Genomic DNA, 25,274 nt, shown 5'->3' with positions numbered 1-25,274 from the left:
GCCTCACACATGCTAGGCAAGTGCTGTACCACTCAGCCATACACAGCCCCCCTTCCATCTTAACCTGTTTTTCAGATGAAGAAGGTCAGGCATAGAGGGAGCAACTTGCCAAATCACACCTAGAGGATGGTAGCGTTGGAAATTTCCAGAATGTCAGTAATCTTAACTTGTGAACAAATTTGTATATCCAGGATATGCTTTTTTAAAAATTAAAAAAATTTTTTTTGTTTGGACCAAGGTCCAGAAAGGTGAAAAGGTTATTGAGTGCTCTTTTGATCTTTTCATCTTTATATAGCTACAGTTAATCTTCTTAGGAATTGATCCTCTCTTTGCAGTATTTAATGCATTGTAAGTGTTAAAAAAAATAATCAATTCTTCTTGAGTTTTAGAGTTCAGTAGATACAGTATCTTACATTCATGGCAGTGAATATGCCCCATTGATGGAACAGAGCGAAGGATTCTTGCTTCTGTGTTTATTTAAAATTAATATGAATATACATCTTCGACAGAAACCTAAAGTGTTACAGATTGCTGACTATCTTAAGGGTATGTATGGATCTGTTTATTTCTGTGTAACCCAGGACAGGAGATAGCCTGGAAAGTGTTCACTACACTTACACAGACACTTAAACAGTGTTATTGAAGATTGGTTGTAAATATAGACGGGAACACATTGCCTTTTTTCTGTAACTCACCCCTGACCTGAAACGACACCCATGAGTTTCTCCATTGCTTTTCCTTGAGTCACCTTCGTGATTTTCTTATGAGTTTTTCTAATCATTTCCTATGTTACACGTCTTTTCCTTTTATTGTCAAGTGTCTTTCAACATTGGTTAATGTTTATAATTATGTAAAATATGTAAATATTTAAAATTAGGACATTTTAAAATAATGATTAGAATTTACATATGCATAAAATTGCACATTTTCTCATTACATAACCCATCAGGGAATTTGTCTTTGCAGTGCTGGAGAGTCGTGTAAACCTACATTTGTATTCTACATTCACATGCTTACATATTTGCACATATGCCTCATTAAAAATGAAATGTTGCAGACTTTTGATGTAAATCCTGTGAATGTGAACATGAACATTAATGACCTTTTACCCTGTTGTCACCACACACAAGTGCAAATAAACGATTCAGTCACTCTGCAAATATTAAGTACCTCATTCCATGCCAGGCGCTCTGCGGGTTGCTAGATGTGAGCTGAATGAATGTTTATAGACCCATGGAATTTGATCATTTATTTCTGTAGAATCATGCAGCTGCAAAATCTTTTAAAATAATTTTGTGCCTGTTACCATCAAAAGTGTTTACATTCCACGTTGAGCCCTTCTCTTTAATCTAGTTTTATCTACACACACAGGAACACATGGGAGACCTTTCCTGTCTTATCTTTCCATATTCCATTTACTTCTTAATCATCAGCATATTAATTCATTATTTATTTCAATCATTAATATAGTCCATTTATTTGTTAAATACATAGGACGTGCTGAGCACTGTGTGAGGTAATAGAGAATACAGAATTATCAAAGTGTCTCCTGAAACCAAAAAGAAGGGGGGAACAAAAAGATTTCCTGCTCTAGTTGGTATCAAGTTGATCTCTTAATTTTAATTCCTAGGTCTTCATTTAATTCTGGTTGTCTGAAATATAGTTAGTACTTGATAATTCTGGGGAAATTCAATATTATGGACTACCTCACCTGCTAACTTCATTCCTTTCTGTTTTCCCCTTTTGCTTTGCATTCTTTGCCCTGCTCACCTGTGTGTGTGCGTTTTGTGTGTGCGCGCGCACACGCATGCACATGCAGACACACTTTGTAATCACCTTTACCTCTCTGCTTCCTTTATTTTAGAAGCTGTTTTCTTCTTATTCACCACATTTACTTGTATCCTGCTGTGGTTTAAATGTGTCCCCAAAGTTCCGGTGTAGAAAACTTAACCCATAATGCAGCCGGATTGAGAGGTGATTAGGTACGGAGGGCTCTGCCCTCATGAGTAAATTCACTGTCCTCTGGGGAATGGGGTTATGATTATAGGAGTGGGCTCCTGATTAAAGAATATGTTTTGCCCCCCCCCCCCCCTTTTCCTTGCTGACTTATCCTCCTTCCTCCCCGCATGTGATGATAGCAAGAAGACTCTCACCAGATGTGACCTCTTGATCTTTCCAGACTCTAGAACCATAAGCTAAAGAAAATTTTTTTTTTGTCATCAGTTACCCAGTCCAAGACTTTCTGTTATAGCAGCAGAACATAGACTAAGACACAGCCTGTCCAGTCTTACCTCCACTTCTGTTATTTGAGTTTATTGATCCTTTTAAATCATATTCTCCTTTTTGTACCTTAACTCTTATTGTCCCAGAGCATCTTCCTTTCTCTCTTGCTTCTCCAGATCACTTGAAAGGCCTGTGGGTGCCAAATATATTCTGGCTCTGGTGATATCTTCTGGGTTCTGAGAGGGAAACAACTGGGCAGGTATTGTGATGAAACTTGATTCATTCCCACTTTTTGATATCTCCTCACAGAAGATGTGGGTCACACTCTGTGGTAGCAGAGTGGCAGATTAGAAGATACTGGTGATAGGAAGTAAGACATGCTGGATTTTACCTTATCGACTTTACCTGGGGACATCTGTCATCAGATGATCTTTGTATTGGAATTTGTATATTACTACCCATTGAAACCAGTCTCATCTATTAAAAGAAAAATCTTTGGGCTTATAAACACTTTTGGGCCAAATTACAAATATTTTTTGCTAAAACCCAGAAAATATTTTATTGATGATATCTATTGGTAAGCCTTTATACACTCAAAAAGTTACAATAATTTGGATATTTAGCTTTCTTAGTTTAGAATACATTTTGGTCCAATCTGTATCTATAGTTCTAAGTTAATTTCAAGTTACATCAACATAGCACTACCTACCTATTTTGTGCCCAACTACTTAATGCAAGGTGCCATTTACCAAAATAAATAAATACACACACACACACACACACACAGTTGACCTAATATTTCTCAAGGTAATAATATCTGCATATTGGGAGAGAAGATAGAATAGAGTTCTGCAGTTGTTTGTTTTAAAATTCTAATGCTGGATGTGTTTCAGAATGTAATTTTTTTCTTTAAGTAAAAAGGTAATACAGGTCTATATAGTATGTGCATCTCTAGATAAGTTTGTGGAAATTACTGTTTTTATAATGTTATTGTATTTTTTATACCTTTATTTTTATATGCAGTGCCGAGGACTGAATATCATGTATGCTAGACAAGTGCTGTACCACTGAGCTACAACCCCAGCCCTGGAAATTATTTTTTTACATGGTTGAATATGAGCATTCACTCTAAGTGGGGAAAATGAAGACTTAACGCTTGACCTTGAACACATCATGTTGAGAATTCTGGTTTTTGGAGTTGTGACTAAGAGATTATGGGCTTGTTTTAGAACGTGACCAAGTGTTGAAATAAAAGGAATTGATTATGATTATGTTTAGGGAAAGGGACTATTAGTTTGGGCTAGAGTCAGAAAAGGTAGGATTTGGTCTGGTTTTGAAGGTTTGGATGGAAATTTATTTTACTCATTGCTGAATCTTGAGTAGCTTCTTGCACCTGGCACATATTTGATGAATAAATAGGTGACAGGTGAGTCATCTTGGGTAGACAAGGGGCAGACCGTTCCTGGCAGGGGAGAGACCTCAGCCTGAATATATTCATGAAGGATAGTGTGAACTTGGTTTTCTGTGGGGGACAGCAGCCTGCTGTGCAATAGACGTAGGTAGATGAGTGGGGCCCCTTATGGATACTTATGTACTTGTCAAGGCTGGGAAAGGGGCTTCATCTGCTGGCTTACTCTTAAATGGGGATGGTGAGGACCTTAGATAATAAAGTGATTTGAATGCTAGGAATACAGAGGGGAAAAGACGGTGGTGGTTGGAATGTTGGTGTTCCTGTGCAAAAAACTCAAGACTGTGTTAAAGAGGCAGAGATTAGTCTTCAGTTAGAAGATTGAGTGGACATTGACCTGTCGAATTTGGAACGTGACAAGTTAAACTTGAAAATTCTAATACTTGGTGACTAGAAAGAGTGATCCCTTTGAGCAAGAGGGAAATTGGGGAAGAAGCTGGAAGGGAGATGATTAGGCCCACTAGTATGAACTGGCATGTTGGTCTATATTCTCTTAACACAGTTGACATTTTTATATGAACACGTATGTGTTTGTAGATTAAAGTTCTTCTCGTTTTGTTAGTCCAGGGCCTTTCAAAGGAGTGTTACAAGAAAGAATCCCACAAGACTTGAGTATTTCATGTGCCATTTCTGAACTGCTTTTGTATGAGATTTATTTAAATTTCATTCAGAAAAGGAAAAACTGTGTTGAGGAACTTTCATTCCCCTTCGCACCTTTCATTATGCATTAGCAATTAACTCTACTCTTCTCAGGGTGATGAATTTGAACTTGATCAATTATCTGATAGTAATTACCAGCAGAGTGATGATTATTGCTGAAGTAACATTCTTATTTCATCTTTCCATATATTTCAGGCAGTTTTCACAGAGGTGCATATTTGTTTGCAGAATATGACTTGCTCTTTTTACTTCTGGCACTGGGGTCAAGCTGTTGTTGTAGGTTTATTTAATAGAGTAGTGCTGAACAAAATCCTTTGGCATTTTAAACACTCTGGACAGGTCCCCTGGCTTCTAGGAGAAGGAAGGAATGAGAAGCTCAGTCTTTCTCCTTGGAGCAGGCTCAGAATTCTCTGATTTTTGTTTCTTGGCATTTTCCTCTTCTCTTTTGCAACTTGAGGCAGGGCCATGCTGCCCCATCTCCTGTTTTGGTTAGTGGCTGTTCTGCATTAGGAAGGAACCTCTTTGCTGTTGGGACTCTTGCATTCTGAGTCAACTGGAGTATACTGGGGGCTAGCCTTGGCCCTCCTGGTTCTCTGAGCTTTAATGACAGAATGGAGAGAGAGCATGTATCAGTAGGGTAAGGCTGCTGTAACAAAGTCATATACTGGGTGACTTAAAAACTAGAGATTTACTTTTTCATAATTTTGGTGGGGCTAGAGGTGTATTATAAAGCTATCACCAGGGTCAGTTTCTTCTGAGGCCTCTGTCCTTGGCTTGCAGGCCACCAGCTTTTACTGTGTCCAAATGTTCTCTCCTTTCAAGGACACCAGTCATATTGGACTAGGGCCCACCCAGATGACCTCATTTTAAATGAATTACTGCTTTTAAAGACCTCTTCTCTGTATACAGTCACATTGTAAGATACTGGGAGTTAGGACTTCAACATGTAAATTTGTGAAAGTCACAAATTTGGCCCATAATCAAAGGCAAAATAGAACATTTGAGAAGTTTAAAAATGAGTAAAGACAAAAGACAAAATGGAGGAAAAGAAAGAAAATACTGATTTCTGGCAAGAAAAAAAGAAAGTGTATGTGGATGTGTGTGTCAGAGTGCATTATAATGTACAGAACATGTTTCTAGCATCTCTTTTTCCCTCCCAGCATACTAGGGCTTAGGGTGTTGCCCTTGATCTCCTATGTGGCCTTGGGTCTCAGAGGTTTCCTAATTTGCTCATGCTTATCTAAACAAGACTTGAATCCAATGCTTTAGACTCTGTCTAACATTCTTTTCATCAGTGCAGGAGGTAAGAAGAAAATAGACCCCTTTGTGCAGATCTCATGGCCTTTTGTTGTTGGGTTATTTTGTTTTGAAAACTTTGGGGATTAGAGATGTTATTTCCTTGTCAGCCAGTTGTGTTCTTGTTGGCTTTAACATTTATAGTGGAGAAAATAGACACATAGTCCTGAAGCTGTAACTCTTTGGAAGTATAGATAAGAAGTCCTATTTGGGGAGAGTCATTGCTTTATTATAAATTTTTTCAAGTCCATTGAATTAGAGAATTCGGTGCAATGACCGCCCATACTCTTATCACCCAGATTCAGCAGTATGTACAGGCTGCCTAGTTGCTTCAACCATCTCGTCTTCCTCTTCCAGCAAATCTAAGAAAGATGGATTCCACCCCTCTCAGTGTGTAGCATTAAAATGGAAATTTCCTTGTATCACCTGAACACCTCTGAGTTTCCTGATTGTTTCTCAAGTGTCATTTACAATTGGTTTGTGCAGATGGGAATCCAAAAAGGAACATTTATTCATCACGTGAAATTGTGTTTGATGTAACTTTTCTTGCCTTTATTTATCTATTGTGCTCCAGGACCCCTGGTTTTCAGGTTTCCGCAGAAGAGTTTGCAATGATTTGGTTTATTTTGCAGTAGAGTTTGTGGTGATACACACTTGGGCAGGGCATATAACAACTCTTTCTTTAAAAATACTGCTTTAGTCTTGACTGGTATCCAACAGTCATCCAAACAATAATTTCTTTTTATGTCCTAATCACCATATTATATTTAAAAGACTAACACTTTCTAAGAGAAATGTGAACAAGTGAACCCAAGAAACATAAGGTTTAATGTATCTTTACAAGTTGCATTGGAATACATTTCAGTGTATCCATGTTGCTCGACTTTTCATTAACATTGACTCATTACATTTTTGTCCACATGGAAAATTGGTTTAGGTTATTTTCCAACCATAGCACACAAATACAAAGCTGGTTTAAAAAAAAAAAAGTTGGTATAAACACTTGATTTTTGTCGAACATTATTTTTACAGTCAACAGGAATGTTGCTAATGTGAGTTAGCAAAGATTCTGACTGCAATTGTTTGGTGACAGCTTTTTAAATCTGATATTGTTGTATTTTGCTAACCTTTCGTTTCTTCCAATAGGTATAAATGACCAAGGATTGTACAGAGTTGTGGGGGTGAGTTCAAAGGTCCAGAGACTTCTGAGTATGTTGATGGGTATGCCTCTTTTCTAATCATTTTTCCATGCATTATTTGTTTATGTTCATTGACTTCACAACTTAATATTTCATAGTAACATAAAGCATACTTGGGAATCCATTTTTTCTTCTGCTTAGATGAGTGGTCTCCTGAGCAGAGATGGTTGACTCAGAAGTAGATTAGTATTTGGATCAGCTTAGATTATCTACTTTGCCTCTACTTATTAAGAAGAGGATGCAACTCATGGACGAATATCTTTTTTTTAAAACACTTATTTATTTATGTATCTCTAGTTTGAGGTGGACATATTATTTTGTTTTTATGTGATGCTGAGGATCGAACCCAGTGCCTCATGCATGCTAGGCGAGAGCACTACCACTGAGCCACAACCCCAGCCCCATGGACGAATATCTTTCACTGCTTGCTCTACTCAGTGAAGCAGCAGTCAGGCTTCTATGATTTGCATGATTTCCAAATTGCCTGTCCATATCTTGACAGTACATTTGGTTGGACAAGACCACTGGGACTCGCTCATTTCTATGGAGCTTCCCAAACTGTCATTTGACAGCGAGGGTCTGACTCTCAGGGATTCATTGGTATTCACAGTGGCTTGTTTGTAGTTCGCACCAGGCTCTTCTCCAGAACCACGCATGCTCCATCTGTGCTGATAACACAGTGTTCTTTGGCATCGCAGACTAGAGGAAGCCAGAAAGTGAATTCATTTCATTACCCCAGACATTATGTGAATGACAAAGCGCTTTTGCATTACACACTGCTGTCAGTTCCGTGCCACCTGTAAGGCACTCCACTTCTCCCCACCTCAGAGCAGGCTGCCTCTTGAGAAGTGATAACTCATCTGGCTGCAGGCCCTTGGATATCAAACCAATCTGTCATTCTGACCTTGCTACATATTAATTTATTTGCTGTCTCACTTTAATTAATCAATATTAACAATGCCCCCAGGTAGTCTGTGAATGCATTTAAACCTGTCTGCATCTTAAAGTGTTGTAGTAAAGACTCGTTTTTAGAAAGCATAAACTAAGATGAACAAAATCAACTGACACGTTATGGATAGCACTACTTGTTTGGCTGTATTTGAATTAAGGATTTCATAAGCAACAACCTTTTTTTAGCTATTAACCACAGGAAAAATTGCCCGTCATCAGCTGGAGAGCCTTGTTAGGATACATTCGCTTTCATGAGCTGTTTTCATTTTCTGCCCCTCTGGTTTGACTTGGGTGTCCAATTCTGGCAGACAGATTTTTCCTTTTTACCATTAGCAGGCTCCAAATTAAATAGACCCAGGTTGCCAGTGGTTCAGTAGCAGCTGGAAGAGTTTAATGGCACTGCAGCATCTGCTTTTACTTAATTTTAAAATTAGAAACACTTCTCCCATTTCCAACATGGTATTTTAATGATTAGACCTAGAAGGCTCTTGGTATCAGAATGGGAGATGTGGGCCGAAAGGCACATTTTGGTGCTAAACTGGCCATAAAGATCCTGGCATTATTTTTATCCTATTGTTCACGTTCCAGGAAAGCTTGAACAAGGGTGTTTCTGTGGTCACCATGAAGTGTTAAGCTCTCTCAAAATTTGTTCTTAATCTCATAAAATCCTATACACTCAACATAGCTGAACCCAGGTGATGGTCTCCTCTGCTCGTGGGAAATGTTCCAAGACAGTCCTTAACTTCAAGGTGTTTTTCACTGTCTATCTAAAACCTCAAAAATTCATGACCTGGAAAACTGTCCGTACTTTCCATGAGCATCAGAGTAGAGAAGTCCAGAACACGGGGGCAGGTTATAACCTCCTTTGAATTGCTGGCAAGAGAAGTGCTGCTGTGTTCTCAGTAATAGTCTGTAAAAAGAGGAAATTAGAGAATTGGCATGAGAGAAAGATACTGACTTGTTATCTCCTCATTTAATAATTCATTTGAGGACTGAATAATAACAAAAATATATATCTATAAAGTATCCTTAGTATGAATTTTAGATTGTCGGTCAAAAATTTTGGGTTTGCATTAGCACCATTTTCTTGTTTGTTACCAATACAAACTTTAGCTCTCAGCAAAATAGGTTTATTCACTATTTCCTACTGAATTGAGGATTTCCTTAAGATGTGTCCTTCCCATCCTGATTAAATCTTCAAATTGAAACAATTTGCTACTGCTGCCAAAAACAAAATTTGAGTTTTGGTAGTCATGTACGCGTTCCCGTAGATGTTCTTTCTCTCCAGCTTTTCCCACTTCTCTATTGTTTTAAGGTTGTATGTCCTAAAGAGAAGAAAAATTGAGTGGGCCTGCCAAAGTTTTAAGTTTGCTTTTTACAGCAAGTCATTGTCTTTAATTATTATTCCTGAGAGCAATATTTTATTTAAAATTTGGATATTTTCAAAGAGCATTTTGTTGGTAATGCAGTTTTTTCTTTGAAATATAATCTAAAATCTAAGTGTCTGAGAAAAAGTTCCAAGCTATTTCATTTTTTGAGAGCTGCTTTTACTTGATTCATTTTAGGCCTTGAGAGCTATTTACTTTATATTTTTTATTATTGCTATTTTTATATAAAATGTTTTGCGTTTTCTGTTTAAAGTATTCTTTAAATACTCACATGTAGAAGTTTGTGGTGATTCCTAAATAAAGAATCTATGCTTAATCTCTTGCACGTTCTCCTTCTCTCTCTCCTTTCTGTGGAGTGTTTTTCTTCCCCCTTTAAGATTAAAATACAGAAAAATGTTTCTCTCCATTATCTTCTACCTATTCCATCCCTTCCTCTCCCTCCCTCATCCCTTCCTCTCCTTCCTCCCTCTTCCCCCCTCATCCCTCCCTCTTCCCCCCTCATCCCCTCCTCTCCCTCCCACTTCCCTTCCTCTCCCTCCCTCATCTCTTCCTCTCCCTCCCTCATCCCTTCCTCTCCCTCCCACTTCCCTTCCTCTCTCTGCCTCATCTCTTCCTCTCCCTCCCTCATCCCTTCCTCGTTCATCCCCTTCTCTTCCCCCCCCCACCCCCCCCCCACCCCCCCGTCTCCTCTTCTCACCCTCTTCATCCCCTTTCTTCATTCAACATGAAGAGTCATGGCGGTTGATCATAGAAAGCTCTGTAAATGGAGAAATCATTTATGCTCTTCCAGGCCAGGTGAAGGAGAAGGTAACTGTCATCCTTCCCTGATATTGAGACTTTGTCTTCCAAACTGGAATAGAAAGCAACATTCTGCTGACTTTCCAGCAACCTCTGAGCCTTTCCCTAGACCAAGCTTCTTAAATTTCCAAAAGGAAATGCCCACCTGAAGGACGGACTTCCTTTTGTTTACAGGCCATTTTCTTTTGCTGTCTCTGAGTCAGGGCGCATAATCTGGTGAAAGTTTGTTTAGATACAGAGTAGTTGAGGAAAGTAGAGAGAAATAACACATGGGGCGTGTTTGGGGTGAGTTATGGTTTTTTAGTCAAGAAGATGAGAATTTAAAAGCTGAATCACAGTAGTTATAGATTAGGACTGAAGTGTGTTAGCTGTCCTATATTCCTCCTCCTCCCCCACTTTGGAAGGAAAGCAGAGCCGAGGAAGGGGAAACTGTGAGAAATGAGGTAGTGTGACGTATGGGATCTCGTGGATCCAGTAACTATTTCTAAATGTAATTTGCAAAAAAAAAAAAAAGAAAGCCTGGATGGTTTACATATTTTTAGACATAGAAACATAGAAAACAAGAAATAAAAATAATTTGGAAGAGTGTTGATTTAAAAATATTACCTCATTTACTTTGTCTGCAGGACAACTTTGTCACATAGTTTGGGAGGAAAAGTGAACTAATGTAGCTGAAAAACATTTCAGTTTATTACAATAAAGTGTATTTTCGGAACTCGTCCCATCATCATGCTTCTTCAAGTACTTTGAAATTGGACCCAAGCCATTGTTAAGTGCAGTATTAGATTTACATAAAATGGTGCTTTGCAGTTTTGTTGGGCCGTACATTTCCAATTTCAAAGAAATAGCCAGTGGTTATGCAAGGAGGAAACATTCACCCCAATAAAAAGTCTACCGTTTGCGCTCATTATTTTGGAGTTTTAACTATTTGTGAGATGTTATTTTTTGGTTCTAAAGGAAGCAAAATTTTCCCCTTATTTAAGGTAGAATATGTATTTTGAATGAACACTCCAAACATATTCTTATATTTGAATCCTAAATAAGGTTATAACAAATTTTACCTATTCCCAGTGCACCCACTGATTGTAAAGGACTGCTAGGGATGATTGAGTTATTTGAAAACAGTGAAAAATTTAATAGAGATTAATAACATAGACACTGTGTAGTCATTAGCTTCTGATGTGACAGCTGCTTTTTATCCCATGAATTTAGAAGGGTGGCTTATTTTTCCATGGAGAGAATATGAGTCTCAAAATATAGAATGATAATTTGGTAGAAAGTTGGAAATAAAAAATTTCCTTTAGAACCCTCTTGGATTTTAAAATGGTGATTTGCTGGTAGCAAGTTGATTGAAAATGTTATCTGACTTGTATGTTAAAATGAGATTTAAATAATTGATTTAATGAGAGACAGAATATTCAGTTACAGAAGTAATTGGTTGGCAAAGCCTTTAGAACAGAATTATTTAGTCCTTGTTATAAAGGATTGCATCTTTAATCAGGGTTCTTAATTTGATTTCTTGAATGTATCTGTGGCTTGTCTGACAAGCTCGGTAACAAATGAGTTCTGAATTGTAGGAACTGATCAAAATGTAATCAGTGTCAATTGCCATTGTTGTAGTTTATTGCATAGGGCTGTCAGTCGCTGTAATCAAGAAATGTTGAAGTGCTTTAAAAAGTCTCCAGACCTTTGAGTAATTGACTTCGTATGTATGATGTTATGGCTGTGAAATAACCATCACTTCCTGTTTCACTTTATTTTCAAAAAGTTTGAGTCCAACATTGAGTTGTCATCCATTCTTTGTCATGTCTGAGCTTAAGAGTTTTTAGGCAACATGCGTGACTTTGCATGCTGGTCACATTTTGACAGCCTGTTCTATTTTTGTGCTTTAAGAAAGAAAATACTAACAAGATGTTTTCTTCTCTATGTAGACGAATAAAACAAATACAATGTAAGGAAGGAAGGAAAAAAAAATAACCCTGAAGCAACCAGTGGGTGTTTTTTTTGTTTTGTTTTGTTTTAATCTTGCTTGGGACGTCATTCTGGAGTAAGGTAGAAAGGGTCTCTTCCATGAATCTTTTATTTATTTTCCTTCACATGATAGGAATGTAGAAAGCCAGGCAAGTTTCTGTTGATGACTTGCTACCATTCTTATCCATTCCTTCCTTTGGGTGGGTGCCACCACTGAACCCCTTAGGCTTTTTAGCCACTTTGCTGTGATGGTAATCTGCTACATGTAATAATTTATGAAAATTGGCCTATGTTCCTGCCTTGTTTGACGTGCTCACTAGTTCTATGAGAGCATTTACATGGGCTCCATGGTGCAAGCGAAGACCTGAAGCCCAGATGAGTTGGGACTCCCTTGTTCTAAGTCGCTCTCTGGCATAGGTTGATGCAGGTACTGAAGATGGCTAGGGATACCCGTACTGCCCTGCTGTGCACTACCAGCCACATGGAGTGTGCTGGTGCATGGGGTACAAATAGCAAAGATGCCACCAACTGAGAGAATTTGATTTTCTAACTGTGTTGTCATTTTACTTCAACCAGGATCAACTTTTCCTACTCTTTTTTTTTTTTGGTACCACACACTTTTGCCTTAGAACTTAGTAGCTATTTAAAAGGGCACTGGGAAGCAACACATCAGTAACACTTTTAGAACAAAGAAAACTAGTTTCATTTGGAGTGGATGTTAGAGAATTACAGAATCATCCAATCAATTTTTCCAGGATAAGTGTGTCATTGTAATGTCAGTGTGGAAGAGGACCCCTAAATGAGTCTCCCTTCTTAGATAGCTTTTGTTTTAAAAATCAAATTTATTTTTTGACAGATAAACACAAATTAGACATATTAATAGGATAGTGTATTTTGATACATGTGTACATTGTGCATTGTTTAAATCGGGTAAAACATCAATGACTTTTTAAGACTGCATGTTGTCATATTTCTGTTTTGGTTGATCCTGTGTTAATCTTTAGAACGATAATGTAATGAATACAAATCTTGAAACATGGGCTCAAGCTTATTCTTTCCCCCAACTTGTTGCCATTCTAAGGGTTTGCTGTTAGTAAGAGGTGCCACCTCTTCCTCTTGTAATAACATCTGAGAGCAGTTGTGCCACCTGCGGTGACTTAAGCCACTCATTGAACTGGAAAAACCACATGCTTTAAGCCATGGCTGCTTTAACATGAAGGAGGTGCTGATGATGCTGTTAGCTGTACATGAACAATACCAGTTAGAGATGTTGAAACGCCATACCATGTCTTCATTCTTCCATACTTTGGCCTCAAACTTACCCCTTTGTTTTGATCTCTACTACAGATTTTCTGAAGTGCTATATAAGTCTAGTAATAGAACATGACTGATAGTCATGACTCATAGTCCAGCATGTAATGTTGTTTTGGTAGGGAAACCACAGGATTAATTATTTGTTAAATAAATGGAATCAGCATTTTAAAAATGGAAGCTCTATGAGTTTGTCAGGACGGCCTCTGCATGTTCCAGGTTTTAATGAACTTTTCTTTCTTGCTTGTTCACTAGATGTAAAAACATGCAGTGAGCTGGACCTGGAGAATTCCATAGACTGGGAAGTGAAGACAATAACAAGTGCCCTGAAACAGTATCTGAGGTAAGGTCCTCTCAGGAATAGGAGGAAAGAGTGAACAAGGAGTACTATAACATAAAGCAGGTGCCTACTCTGCACAGAGATACCAATAGTTATTAAAAAGGAAAGCATTGAGCTAATAGTGTTCCAGAAGGTAAGATAGACAGTAGGTGGACATCAGTTGTCCAGTCAGCTATAACAGAATAGCCTTTGGTCTTAAAATAGATATCTATTGTTGATGTGAGTTTTAGGAATAAACACTATGAAACAATGAGGATTCAGTAAGGAAGACTACTTATTGAATTCACTGACACTCTTAATTGTTTTAAGCTAATATTTAAAATTCTGAAAATTCAAATATTTCAACAGAATTTTCTAATAGTTAACTACAAAGCTGTTTGAAAACTTGGGATTTTAATGTAAATTTAGAATTTTCATTTATTATAGGAAATATGGAATGGGACTGGAGTTAAGAAAAGAGTTCAGCGTTTTAATGAGTAGCAAACTTTTTCTAAAAAGGAAGGAATTCAGGCATAAAAGTTTGGTTTGATGAAGAATAAAAATAGGAAGTACAAAATTGAAGAATGGGAAAAACATCACAACTGTTAATTCCTGTGTTATGGTTCTGTTAGGGACTTGGATTTTTATACGCACACAACTCCCTCCTCCTGACCCGCCCCACCAAAAGGGCAGAGCTTTCCCAGGGTCAGCTGTTATGAACCATGTATAAGGTGCTTTTTTAAAAAAATATTTTTTTTGTTGTAGATGGACACAATACTTTTATTTATTTTTATATGGTGCTGAGGATTGAACCCAGTGCCTCACATGTGCTAGGCAAGGGCTCTACCCCTGAGCCACAACCCCAGCCCTATAAGGTGCTTTTTTAATGTACAAATTACTTGGGTTCCAACCAGCACATTAGAATCTACTTAAGTTACACATTGTGCATTTAACAAATTATGAAAAACTTCAAATATGAAAGGCCAGAGAGATCAGTGTAATGAATCCTCATGGCCCTATTACAGTTCTTCAGCTTAGTATCTCGTTCTTCTCGATGATTCATTTATCTCCCTGCCTGCTACTTTTGGGGGATGATACTTTATAAAGATTTTCCAAAAACTATATTGCCGTATCTGTAAATACTTGAGTATATATTTTAAAAAAGACCGACTTTACAATCAGAAGCTAATTATGATATCCAACAAAATTAATATCATCCAGTATGCAGTCCTTATTCAGTTTTCACTAAAGTGAGAAAAGTCTCTCCCTCAACCAAAAAAAATTTTAAAAAGTCTTTTTATATTTGGTTTAAATCCCACAGGTTTTAAACAGTGTTGACATTCTATGTGCTTGATAAGTTTTAAGTCTCTCTTAATCTGTACAGTTCTTTCCCTCTTGACCACTGGCATTTATTTGTTGAAGAAACTGGCTCGGTTTTTAAAGTATAATTTTCTGCATTTTAGATGTGGCATGAGGTCATTTAACATGATTCTCTAGCCACTGTATTTTCTGCAAATAGTTAAATCTATAGTCTTTGTTGGGTTTAGATTGGGTTTTTATTTATATATTTCAAGAGTATCAGAGTACAGCTGTATTCTTCCTGTTGGATCGTATCAGGCAGCCTGTGTTGTCTGGTTGTTCTTCTCTTTACATCATTAACATTTTTCAGTGGGCTCAGGTGTGCATTACCTGTTTTCAGATACTTCTTTTGAAGATGTTTTTAGCCACCCTTAACATTTTTTTCTTCAATGAGTCAATAAAGGGGCAAAAGGAAGGCTGAATCCATGTACTGATCATCTAGATTGCCACTGGTAGTGACTGTGGTTTAGAGGAGGATTAAAATGAATCTCATCAGTCCTTCTCTAGGATTAGCATGTAAGCTCTCTGCAGACTGGCGTCTTATATGCCCCATGCATTGCAATATTTCTAACAACTGGAGGTATGCCTGTCATTGAGTATTTAGAGAAATGGTGCTGAACCGAGGGTGATTTTGCCCCCCTGGTGATGTTTGGAAATATCTGCAGACATTTTTGGTTTCGTGACCGCTGGAGAGGGTGCTGCTGTAATCTAATGAATGGAGGGCTGGGCTGGGCTGCTAAATACCCGATAGTGCACAGGGCAGCTGAGCCTTCCCTGCAGAATTACTTGATCCAAAGTGATGGAGTTGAGAAAGCCCATATTAGGTGGTTGAAAGAAAGAGTGGATGAGGATATAAAAATATTACAAATTGCATATGTTAACTTGACTAGCAGAGGATTCTACCACTCTAACAGATGGTAAGGGAATGGATCAAGATGACTGAGTTATTGGTGGAAAACTATGGGTAAAACTTAATGTTTTCTTAGTAAATTGTGTGCTTTTTGCCTCTGATATACATTGTTCTTTTCCTTTGTGGAAAATTAGCCTCAAAACCAGAGGATCTTATTCTTTATGTGCCTTTTTTTTTTTTTTTTGAGCTGGGAATTGAACCCAGAACTTTGTGCATGCTAGATAAGTGCTCTACCACTAAGCCACATCCCTAGTCCCTCTTTTGGATCTTGATGTTCTCTAAAGCTAGTTCCTAATTGCCCTTGGTCTTATGTTGCTTTTTCTGCATTTTTTCTCTCATTATGTTGCTCCATCATATTGCATTCCACTTTGAAGCAAACATTGCCTACGGAACGAAATTATGAGATGCTATTATTATATAATTTCACTCCTAACAATATACACATTCTGCCTGAATGTGATGAAGTGATTATCATAAGATGGCAGATGCCTTGGGAGATTCGAAAGTTGGGTTGCTGTTCTTTTCCCCTATGTTATTTTTAGCAACTGAAAATGCAGTAATTAGGATTTAATTGACACTTTTTCTGGTGATGGACCAAATGGAAGAAAACTGAGTTGTTACCTAATTCCACGTTGGCTACATGGTTATGTCCAAAGCAAATGTATTTCCCTCATCATGATAGAGAAGTGTAATGCAATGGTCAAGGGCATGAGGTCTGGAGCCATGCAGTCACTAGGTTGGAATCTCAGCTCTGTCTTTCACAGTAAGAGCTGAAATACAGCTTTTTCTCACCAAGAAGCAAGAACAACAAAAATACCAAAGTCTTGCCTTGCCTTAAATTCTTTTCCTGGCAAATAACTGAGCCATTACTGGATGGGAGGCTGGAAGTGGAGGAAGAAATTGGCCAACCCCCAAAGCACCAAACTACGATAGGAAGCAAAGCCCTCAGGGTCTTGGAGAAAGAAAGATGGCAGTGGCCTTACACATGGCATCTTTCTTCCTTTTCCTGACTTGAGGCAACAATTTTACTCCCATGCTTTGGAGAACTGAATTCGAGCCCTCAGAATGATTTCTTATCTATGCAGACCATAATTTTGAGTTCCTGCAACATGTTCATCACAACCGTTTCCCATTGTGGGGTGACAAATGATCTGTTTTGTGATGTTTCTAGTAAAATGATTTTACCTGGAGGAAACTTCTTTTAAGTCTGGAAATTGGAATGGGATTTTTGGGGAAGGAAATGCCAGCTTAGGTAAATATTATGATTTGTATCTCCCGGCAGATCCCAATGGGTGGTAAAGAGAGGTGGCTTGAAAACATGTTGGGTGGGAGGCTGAGAGATGCAGTGACTCAGTGTAATAAATTCTGTATGGGGAGCTTGTCATTTTTATTACTGCTTCCCTAACATTAACGGTATTTATTTTCTATGCCGCATTGCCTAGCTATAGACATATGGCAATGATATAAGTAGCTTATAGAGGATGCTTAGGCACAAATTCATTTTATTGGAGAAGAAATGCTCTCTGGTTTTTCTCGGTGTTTTTATTCTTCCCTCTTTTCAATTATGCACCCTCTGTTTTCCTTCCCTGCTGGATAACCATTTTCCTCCTTTGCTCTTTCTGCTTGTCCTTAAAGAAACAAAAACCCCAAAGGTTGACTTCTAGTTAGTGTTTCTTTCTCCGGATTTAGGCTGTGATGTGTTTGATTTCTTTTTCCTTTGTTAAATGGGAGTGTAGGGGAAGAAGAGGAAGGAGAGCAGAAATAAGGGAAGTTTTAATTTGTTTATGGTTGTCATTTTGTATACGTATGTGTACTAAAGTATCCTAAGCTGTGGGTAAGGAACATACTTGTAACAGTTTTTTTACATTCATTTTTTTTTTACCTTTATTATAGTGCAATTGACATAATCAGCTAAACAGCTTTATTGTGTAATTGAAATATGAGCTCTCCATATTTATAATATATGTTTTGATAAGACTGATGTATTTATATGCCTGTGAAACCATCACCATAATCAAGATAAACAGTCTTTGGAAATGCCTCCTTTCTTTGCACCCCTCCTTTCTCAGGCCTGACCTTTAGGTAACTGTTTTTCTGCTTTATTTCATTATATGTTAAGTTGGAGTTCTTATAATTATGTATAAATAAGCTATATAGCATATGTTTTAGGAAAAAAATCTAGATTTTTTCACTTAGAAGAAGTAGAGATTCACCTATGTTGTAGTATATTCTAGTAGTTTATGCCTTTTTCTGCTAACTACTGATCTATTGGATGGATATACCACAATTTTTTTTCTTTTTGATCCTTTGATCTGTTGATAGATATTTGAGTTGTTTGTAGCTTTTGACTATTGTACCTAGAGCTGCTAAACATTTATGGGTAAATCTTCAGAGGGACATGCACTTTTTTTGGGGGGGGTACTAAGGATTGAAAGCAGGGGTGCTCCACCACTGAGCCACATCATCAGCCCTTTTTATTATTTAAAGACAAGGTCTCACTAAGTTGCTTAGGGCCTTGCTGAATTGCTGAGGCTGTCTTTGAACTCGTGATCCTCCTGCCTCAGCCTCCTGAGTTACTGGGATGACAAGTGTGATCCACTATGCCCGTCTGCACTTTCATTTCTTATGGATAAATCCCGGAGTGGACTATCTAGATCATGCTTAACTTTTTGGGAAATTGACAAACTTTTGTTCAAATTTGATTCATTTATACTCCCACCTACAGGAGTGTACAGGAGTCCTGCTTCTTCTATATCCTTGTCAAATGTTGCTATGGTCATTTTTGTTGTTGTTGTTTATTTTTTTAAGTTTTAGCTGATTTAATAGGTATGTGATAGCTCATTGTGCTTTTAATGTGAACTTCCCCAGTGACTATTAATGTTAAACATTTTTGGTTACGTCGGTTGTCTTTTCATTTTTTTTAACAGTGTCATTCAATGAGAAGTTATTAACTTTGATGAAGTCCAGTTTGTCAATTTGTTTCTTTTTTTGGACTATGCTGTTGGTGATATCAAGAAATCTTGGCTTAACATAAAGTCATAAAGGCTATCTTTTATATTTTCTTAAAGAAATGTTATTGTTTTTGGGTTTTCCACTGAGATTTATGATCTATTTTAAGTTTTGTGAAAGATATGAGGAATGGAGTCAAATTCACTTTTGCATATGGATGTTCAGTGTTTGCATTATCATTTGTGGGAAAGACAGTCCTTTTTCCCCCACTGTGTTGTCTACTGTGATGATCATACAGGCTTTTTCCACTCTTTTTTTAGTTTGCTGGTATGGTGAATTGCATTGATTTTTCAAAGTGGTAGGTCAGTGAGAAAGCCAGCTGGGTTGTGATCTGTTATCCTTTTATGTAGCTTGTTGAATTTAATTTACTAACATTTAAAGTTGCCTCTGTGTGTGTTAGTGGTATTTTTCTGTCATTTTCTTGAAATGTTTTCAGTTTTGATATTTTCCCTCACAGAATGAGTAAGTATTCTATTTTCTGGAAGGAAATACATACACACACACACATACATACGTACTGATACTTTCTGAAAAAAATATAAATAAAACTGAAATTATTTCTTCCATAATTGTTTGATAGAATTCACCAACAAAGTCATCTGGGTCTGAGTTTTCTTACAGACTAGATTTTTAACTACAAATTCAATTTTTCTGATAGATCTAGGATTAACAAGTATAGGATTACTAAGGTTATCTTTTATCTTAAGTAAGCTTTGGTAGTTTCCAGCTTTTCAGACATTTGTCTATTTTGTGTAAATTGCTGCATGTATGGACATGAAACCATTTGTAATATTACCTGTTTTCTCTTAATATTGTTACAACCTTTGGTGATTCTGCAGTAACCATTCTTTTTTTTTTCTTTAAAAATGACTAAGCCATTTTTTTAAGCTGTTGATTGTTAAAGTAACCCTTTCACCCAGAAAAAGGATGTGGAATGTCAAGAATCTAAGCCCATTAGGTTTGCAGTTTCTCAATCTGAAAATGCATGCAAAACAGCATATTTGTAAATGCAGACCTATGACAGCATATGTAAATGGGATATTTTATTAAATTCAAAGCTCCTTTAAAATAGTAACCAGTAGTCTGATATGTCATATAATGTGATAAAACTGCAGGTTTATGGTCATCCCCCTTGTATCCCAAATGTCCACTGAATTCTTTTTTTATTCTAATTTGTTATATATGACAGCAGAATGCATTACAATTCATATTACACATATAGAGCACAATTTTTCATACCTCTGGTTGTATACAAGGTATATTCATACCACTCATGTCTTTATACATGTACTTAGGGTAATGATGCCCATCTCATTCCACTCTCATTTCTACCCCTATGCCTCCTCCCTTCCCCTCCCACCCCTTTGCCCTATCTAGAGTTCGTCTAATCCTCCCTTGCTCCCCCTTCCAACCCCACTATGAATCACCCTCCTTATATCAGAGAAAACATTCATCATTTGTTTTTTTTGGGGATTGGCTAACTTCACTTAGCATTATATTCCCTAACTCCATTCATTTACCTGCAGATGCCATGATTTTATTCTCTTTTATTGCTGAGTAATATTCCATTGTGTATATAGATCACATTTTCTTCATCCATTCATCTGCTGAAGGGCATCTATGTTGGTTCCACAGTTTAGCTATTGTGAATTGTGCTGCTATAAACATTGACGTGGCTGTGTCCCTGTAGTATGCTGTTTATGTTTAAGTCTTTGGGCATAGACTGAGGAGTGGGATAGCTTTCCATTCCCAGTTTTCCAAGGAATCTCCATACTGCTTTCCATATTGGCTGTGCCATTTTGCAGTCCCGCTAGCAATGTATGAGTGTGTTTTTTCCCCCACATCCTTGCCAACACTTATTGGTTTGTATTCTTAATAGCTGCCATTCTGACTGGCGTGAGATGAAATCTTAGAGTAGTTTTAATTTGCATTTCTCAAATTGCTAGAGATGTTGAACATTTTTTCATATATTTTGATTGATTGTATATCCTCTTCTGAGAAGTGTCTGGTTCCTTGGCCCATTTATTAGTAGGGTTATTTGTTTTTTTGGTGTTTAGATTTTTTGAGCTCTTTCTTTATATACCCTGGAGATGAGTAATCTAGCTGATGTGCAAGTGGTAAAAATTTACTCCCAACCTGTAGGCTCTCTATTCACCTCACTGATTGTTTCTTTTGCTGAGAAGAAGCTTTTTAGTTTGAATCCCTCCCATTTATTAATTCTTGATCTTAATTCTTGCACTATAGGAGTCTTATTAAGGAAGTAGGGGCCTAATCTGATATGATGGACATTGGTGCCTACTTTTTCTTCTGTTAGATGCAGGGTGTCTGGTTTAATTCCTAGGTCTTTGATCCACTGAGAGTTGAGTTTTGTGCATGGTGAGAGATAGGAATTTCATTTCGTTTTTTTGCATATGAATTTCCAATTTTCCCAGCATCATTTGTTGAAGAGGCTAACCATTCTCCTTTTTGACATTGGCTATTCATATTTTCTCTATTTCCTAGTCACTTGGGTTAGATTTACCAATTTTATTCATCATCTTAAGTAACTGGTTTTGGATTAACATCTCTATTTTTGGTTTTCACTGATTTTCTTTTTGGTCAATATTTTTATTCTTCTTACTTCGGTTTTAATTCATTTTTTCCTCCCTTGCTTTCAGGTAGAAGGTAAAGTCATTGGTGGTTTAAGGTAGTCTTTTCTAATGTAGATGTTTAACAGTATACATGTGCTCCAAAGTACAGCTTAATCGGCATCCCTAAGATTCTGATAGACTGTATTTTAATTTAGTTCAAAATACTTTCAAATCTCCCTTTCTTTGGTGTTTTTCAGCTCTTCTTGTTACTGATTTTATAAATTCAGTTTTTATTTCCACGAAAGAACTTGCTCTGCCTGAATTGAACACTTTAAACTTATTGATTCATGGACCAGAATTTGGTCTATCTTGGCGAATGAATAATCCATGTGCATTGGGTGTGTGTGTCCCTCTTTTGGGTGCAGTGTCATTTAGGTGAAGGGCGTGCTGATGCGTCAGGTTGGTGATGGCTGTGTATGCTGACTGATTTTCTGTCTGCTTGTTCTAGCACTTATTGAGACAGAGGTTGTGGTTGTGGAGTCATCTGTATTGCAGTTCTGTCAGTTTTTGCATGATGTATGTTGAAGCTGTTTGATCCATGAACATTTAGTTTTGTTGGAGCATCTTGATGAGTTAACCTTTTTATCAATATGAAATGACCTTTATCCCTGGCAGTATTCTTGGCTTTTGCATATGTTTAAATTTTTGTGTGTGCATCTGTGCATCTTTGATTTTCTTTTAAAATATTTGAATAGGAATTTCTGGGTTATAGGATTTCAATCTTTCTGAGGTTCTTAATGTCTTGCCAGGTTGCCCTGCAGAAAAACGATGCAGATTGATACTTGTTGAAGTATTCCTTGACTTTTCATAAAGTTGACATTATAAAATTTAAGACATTAGCAGGTCGAATGAACTGTAGCATTCTATTGATCCTGGGATCTAATATACTACCATTTAATTTGTTTTTTTTAAAAATTAAAATGTGTATATTTTTAAAGTTGCCATCAGTTTAATTTTATAGGCATAAACTACAAAGTCACTAACCTTATTTCATGATTCTCTTTCATTATTACATAGGCATAGTGAATTTTCAAAAATCCTGATTTTTTAAAAATGGAGATACTTGAGAGAGAAGAGGATTTGGTTTATTTGATCTTTTCTATGTAATTTTAAAAATTAATTTTTTGTGTGTGTGTGGTGCTGGGGTTTGAACCCAGGGACTCATGAATGCTAGGCAAGTGCTCTACCACAGAGCTGCATCCCGGTGCTTTTCTATGTATTTGTGTGTGTATGTGGTATCACTGGCTACTATCTTAAAGATGATTTTTCAAATTATATGCTTACATTTGGTTAGAAAGTGTTTAACTTTTAATATGTCAGTGTGTGAAAAGAAGTCAAATCTAAAACCGCATGTTCCTAAAGATACTTTCCAAGGTTAGAGATGAAGTGCTATGTGCTTAAGCCTTTTAGCGATTTGCGGTCGCTTAAGCTTTGATAGCATAGTTCAAATAGGAGTTAATAAAGTGCTTCATTTGATTTATATATCTTTTTGATATGTAAAGGTATTCCCTAAGGAAGTTTTGTATGATAGCTAAGAAATGCGCAACAGATTTAACACTTTTTTATAAAAAATAAACTGGCAGGTGACTTGTTCGGATTTGTTTGGTAATTATGAACTCTTTTTCATACAGGAGTCTTCCCGAACCTCTCATGACCTATGAGTTACATGGAGATTTCATTGTTCCAGCCAGTAAGTAATTTGTAGGGTACAGAGACATAGTTTTGTGGTTGATAGTTTCTACAGACTAAAAATTGAACTTGATTAAATTGAAGCTAATCGTGAAAAATTAATGTTATTGAGTCCTATGCTAAAAAATCATCTTAAATAATGATTGTCCCTCCCCCCTTTGGCAAGAAAGTAAAAAAGAGGACTATGATCTTATTCATTCATTCATTCATGGACATTGATTATTGCTCATTGTGTGTTAGTCACTGGTAGATACTGGCAGAGTCTGGGTATATAGAGCCATGACAGAATTCTTAACCCCAGGAGCCACTTCTGTAGCAAGTCCTAGGGCCTCTCCCTCTCTCATTCTACTGTGAATTATACAATAATGGCATGAAATTCTGTGGAAACATAAGTGTTTAACCTGTGGGAGGTCAGAGAGATTAGTGGGTGGGAGATGGCATCACTTAGATATTTAGATGGAAATTACAGACAGAAAGAATATTATGAAAAAATGCCAGAAGCCCAAGCAGTGTTTGGTAGTGAATTATATGTGATAAAATGTTAAATGAGAAAGGTCTGTAGTTGGTGGAATTTTAATTTGTGATCAAATTTATTTTGTGAGTCAGACACCCGGGGCTCTCTGGTTTTCTGTTATCACACAGCCCACTTTTTATATTTGGCACTGTTTCATTATCCTCCTCTTCTGAAGTGTGCTGGTGGTAGGTATTTAATAGTTAAGGAAATGAAGATGGAGGCATGTGAAGTGACTTTGCCAGATTATAGGAAACTATTTAAAATTCAAACCCCCAGTTGCACTGGCAAAACTTTGCAGTATTGGTTTTCACAGGTGCACTGACAGTAGCTGAAATTGTATTTTCATTTCCTTTTATTTTTTTTTCCCCTTGGATGTTGTCCATAGTTTAATCTGTTGAAAAACTTAGAGCAATCCCTTTGGGTCCATGTTACCACTGCCCGAACATGGCTTTAAATGTTATCTTCTTGTGAGGTCTCGGCTCCAGCCAGTGCAAAGGTTCCTAGTACGTTGCAGAAAGAAGCAATGTGTAGGCTCCATTAGACTACACATGTGCATTAGGCTTTTGGAAAAGGCAAAAATGTGGTTCGATTCAGCTTTGTTTTCACATGGAAGGAGATCTCCCCCGCCCCAAAATTTGTGCGATCAAGGAAGTGGGGGAAATTTTCTTGGCAAAAACTCAAGCAAATGCTTAGTTATTTTGATTTCTTCCCTGTGGCATTTTTGGCAAACTAGGAAAAGAGAAATTAAACTTAGTTGAAGGACAATCATTTCATGTTGTTCGCCTTAGAGACTGGAAAAAGCACAAGAGTGCCAGCTTTCATCTCAAATCCTTTGAGATTTGGGGAAAGATAAAGTGATTACAGAATAAAGGTCTAAATTGCCACAAGTGAGTGTCAGGAGTATTATCATGCCCATAGCCTGACGCAGCATGTTGGAAATTCTGATGTCAGATTTTGCCAGTTGAGAAAGTTCCTACCTCTGAGGAACTTTTTTTAACAAGGTATCGAGGACCATGGTGGTAGAAGATGATGAAGGCATATTTGAACTATGTGGTGCGAAGAATTGTGTGGATGCAAAAGGCCTCATCATCTGCTGGATGTCCATCTGCTTGGTTTCCCATTTGTGGCAAGGCTGTAAGAGCCTTCATGATGATTTGAATCACGGGACTGTCGCAAAGGCATACTGGAGCTACTGTGGTTATTGGCATGGATTTGCACCTAAGTGCAGTCGTGGTTGGAACAGGACCTGTAGTAACTTTATTTAGTGAGAAAAAGCACATGTACTAAATGGGTTTCTTTTAGGGTTCAATGTTTCCAGGGCACTGCTTTATTTTCATCTCCGAGAACCCTCCTCTGTATTCAGTGTCTCTTAGGAGTGAAGGAGCAGATCTCTAATCTTTTGCATGTGTACTTCCAAGTATTGAATAAAACAGTTACAGAAATCAGATGGCCAAAATTAGTCTCCCCCTTTTGAATATTGTTGGATAATTGGAATTGTGGTTATGCTATCATTTTCCATTAAGGATGGCATAGCTTACCTTGTTTTGCTAAAATGTCTGTTAACTGAGCTGATTGCTAA

The 25,274-nt window shown here is 37.3% G+C and overlaps 1 protein-coding gene across 3 annotated transcripts in view; it reads left to right on the top strand.

Annotated features, from left to right (window-relative positions):
• Positions 1–25,274, top strand: part of Arhgap10 (Rho GTPase activating protein 10) — a 288,733-nt gene that overhangs the window by 158,485 nt on the left and 104,974 nt on the right. For 2 of the 3 annotated variants that reach the window (XM_071614633.1, XM_027926721.2), the window contains 3 exons: positions 6,794–6,868; positions 13,521–13,608; positions 23,124–23,182. In XM_071614633.1, the coding sequence (XP_071470734.1) occupies positions 6,794–6,868; positions 13,521–13,608; positions 23,124–23,182 (222 nt within the window). The remainder of the gene's footprint in view (positions 1–6,793; positions 6,869–13,520; positions 13,609–23,123; positions 23,183–25,274) is intronic. The other variant, XM_071614634.1, reaches the window with a different exon arrangement.

This window comes from Marmota flaviventris, chromosome 7, assembly GCF_047511675.1.
Source record: "Marmota flaviventris isolate mMarFla1 chromosome 7, mMarFla1.hap1, whole genome shotgun sequence".
Classification (NCBI taxonomy): domain Eukaryota; kingdom Metazoa; phylum Chordata; class Mammalia; order Rodentia; family Sciuridae; genus Marmota; species Marmota flaviventris.
This window is presented reverse-complemented; position numbering and strand designations above follow the sequence as displayed.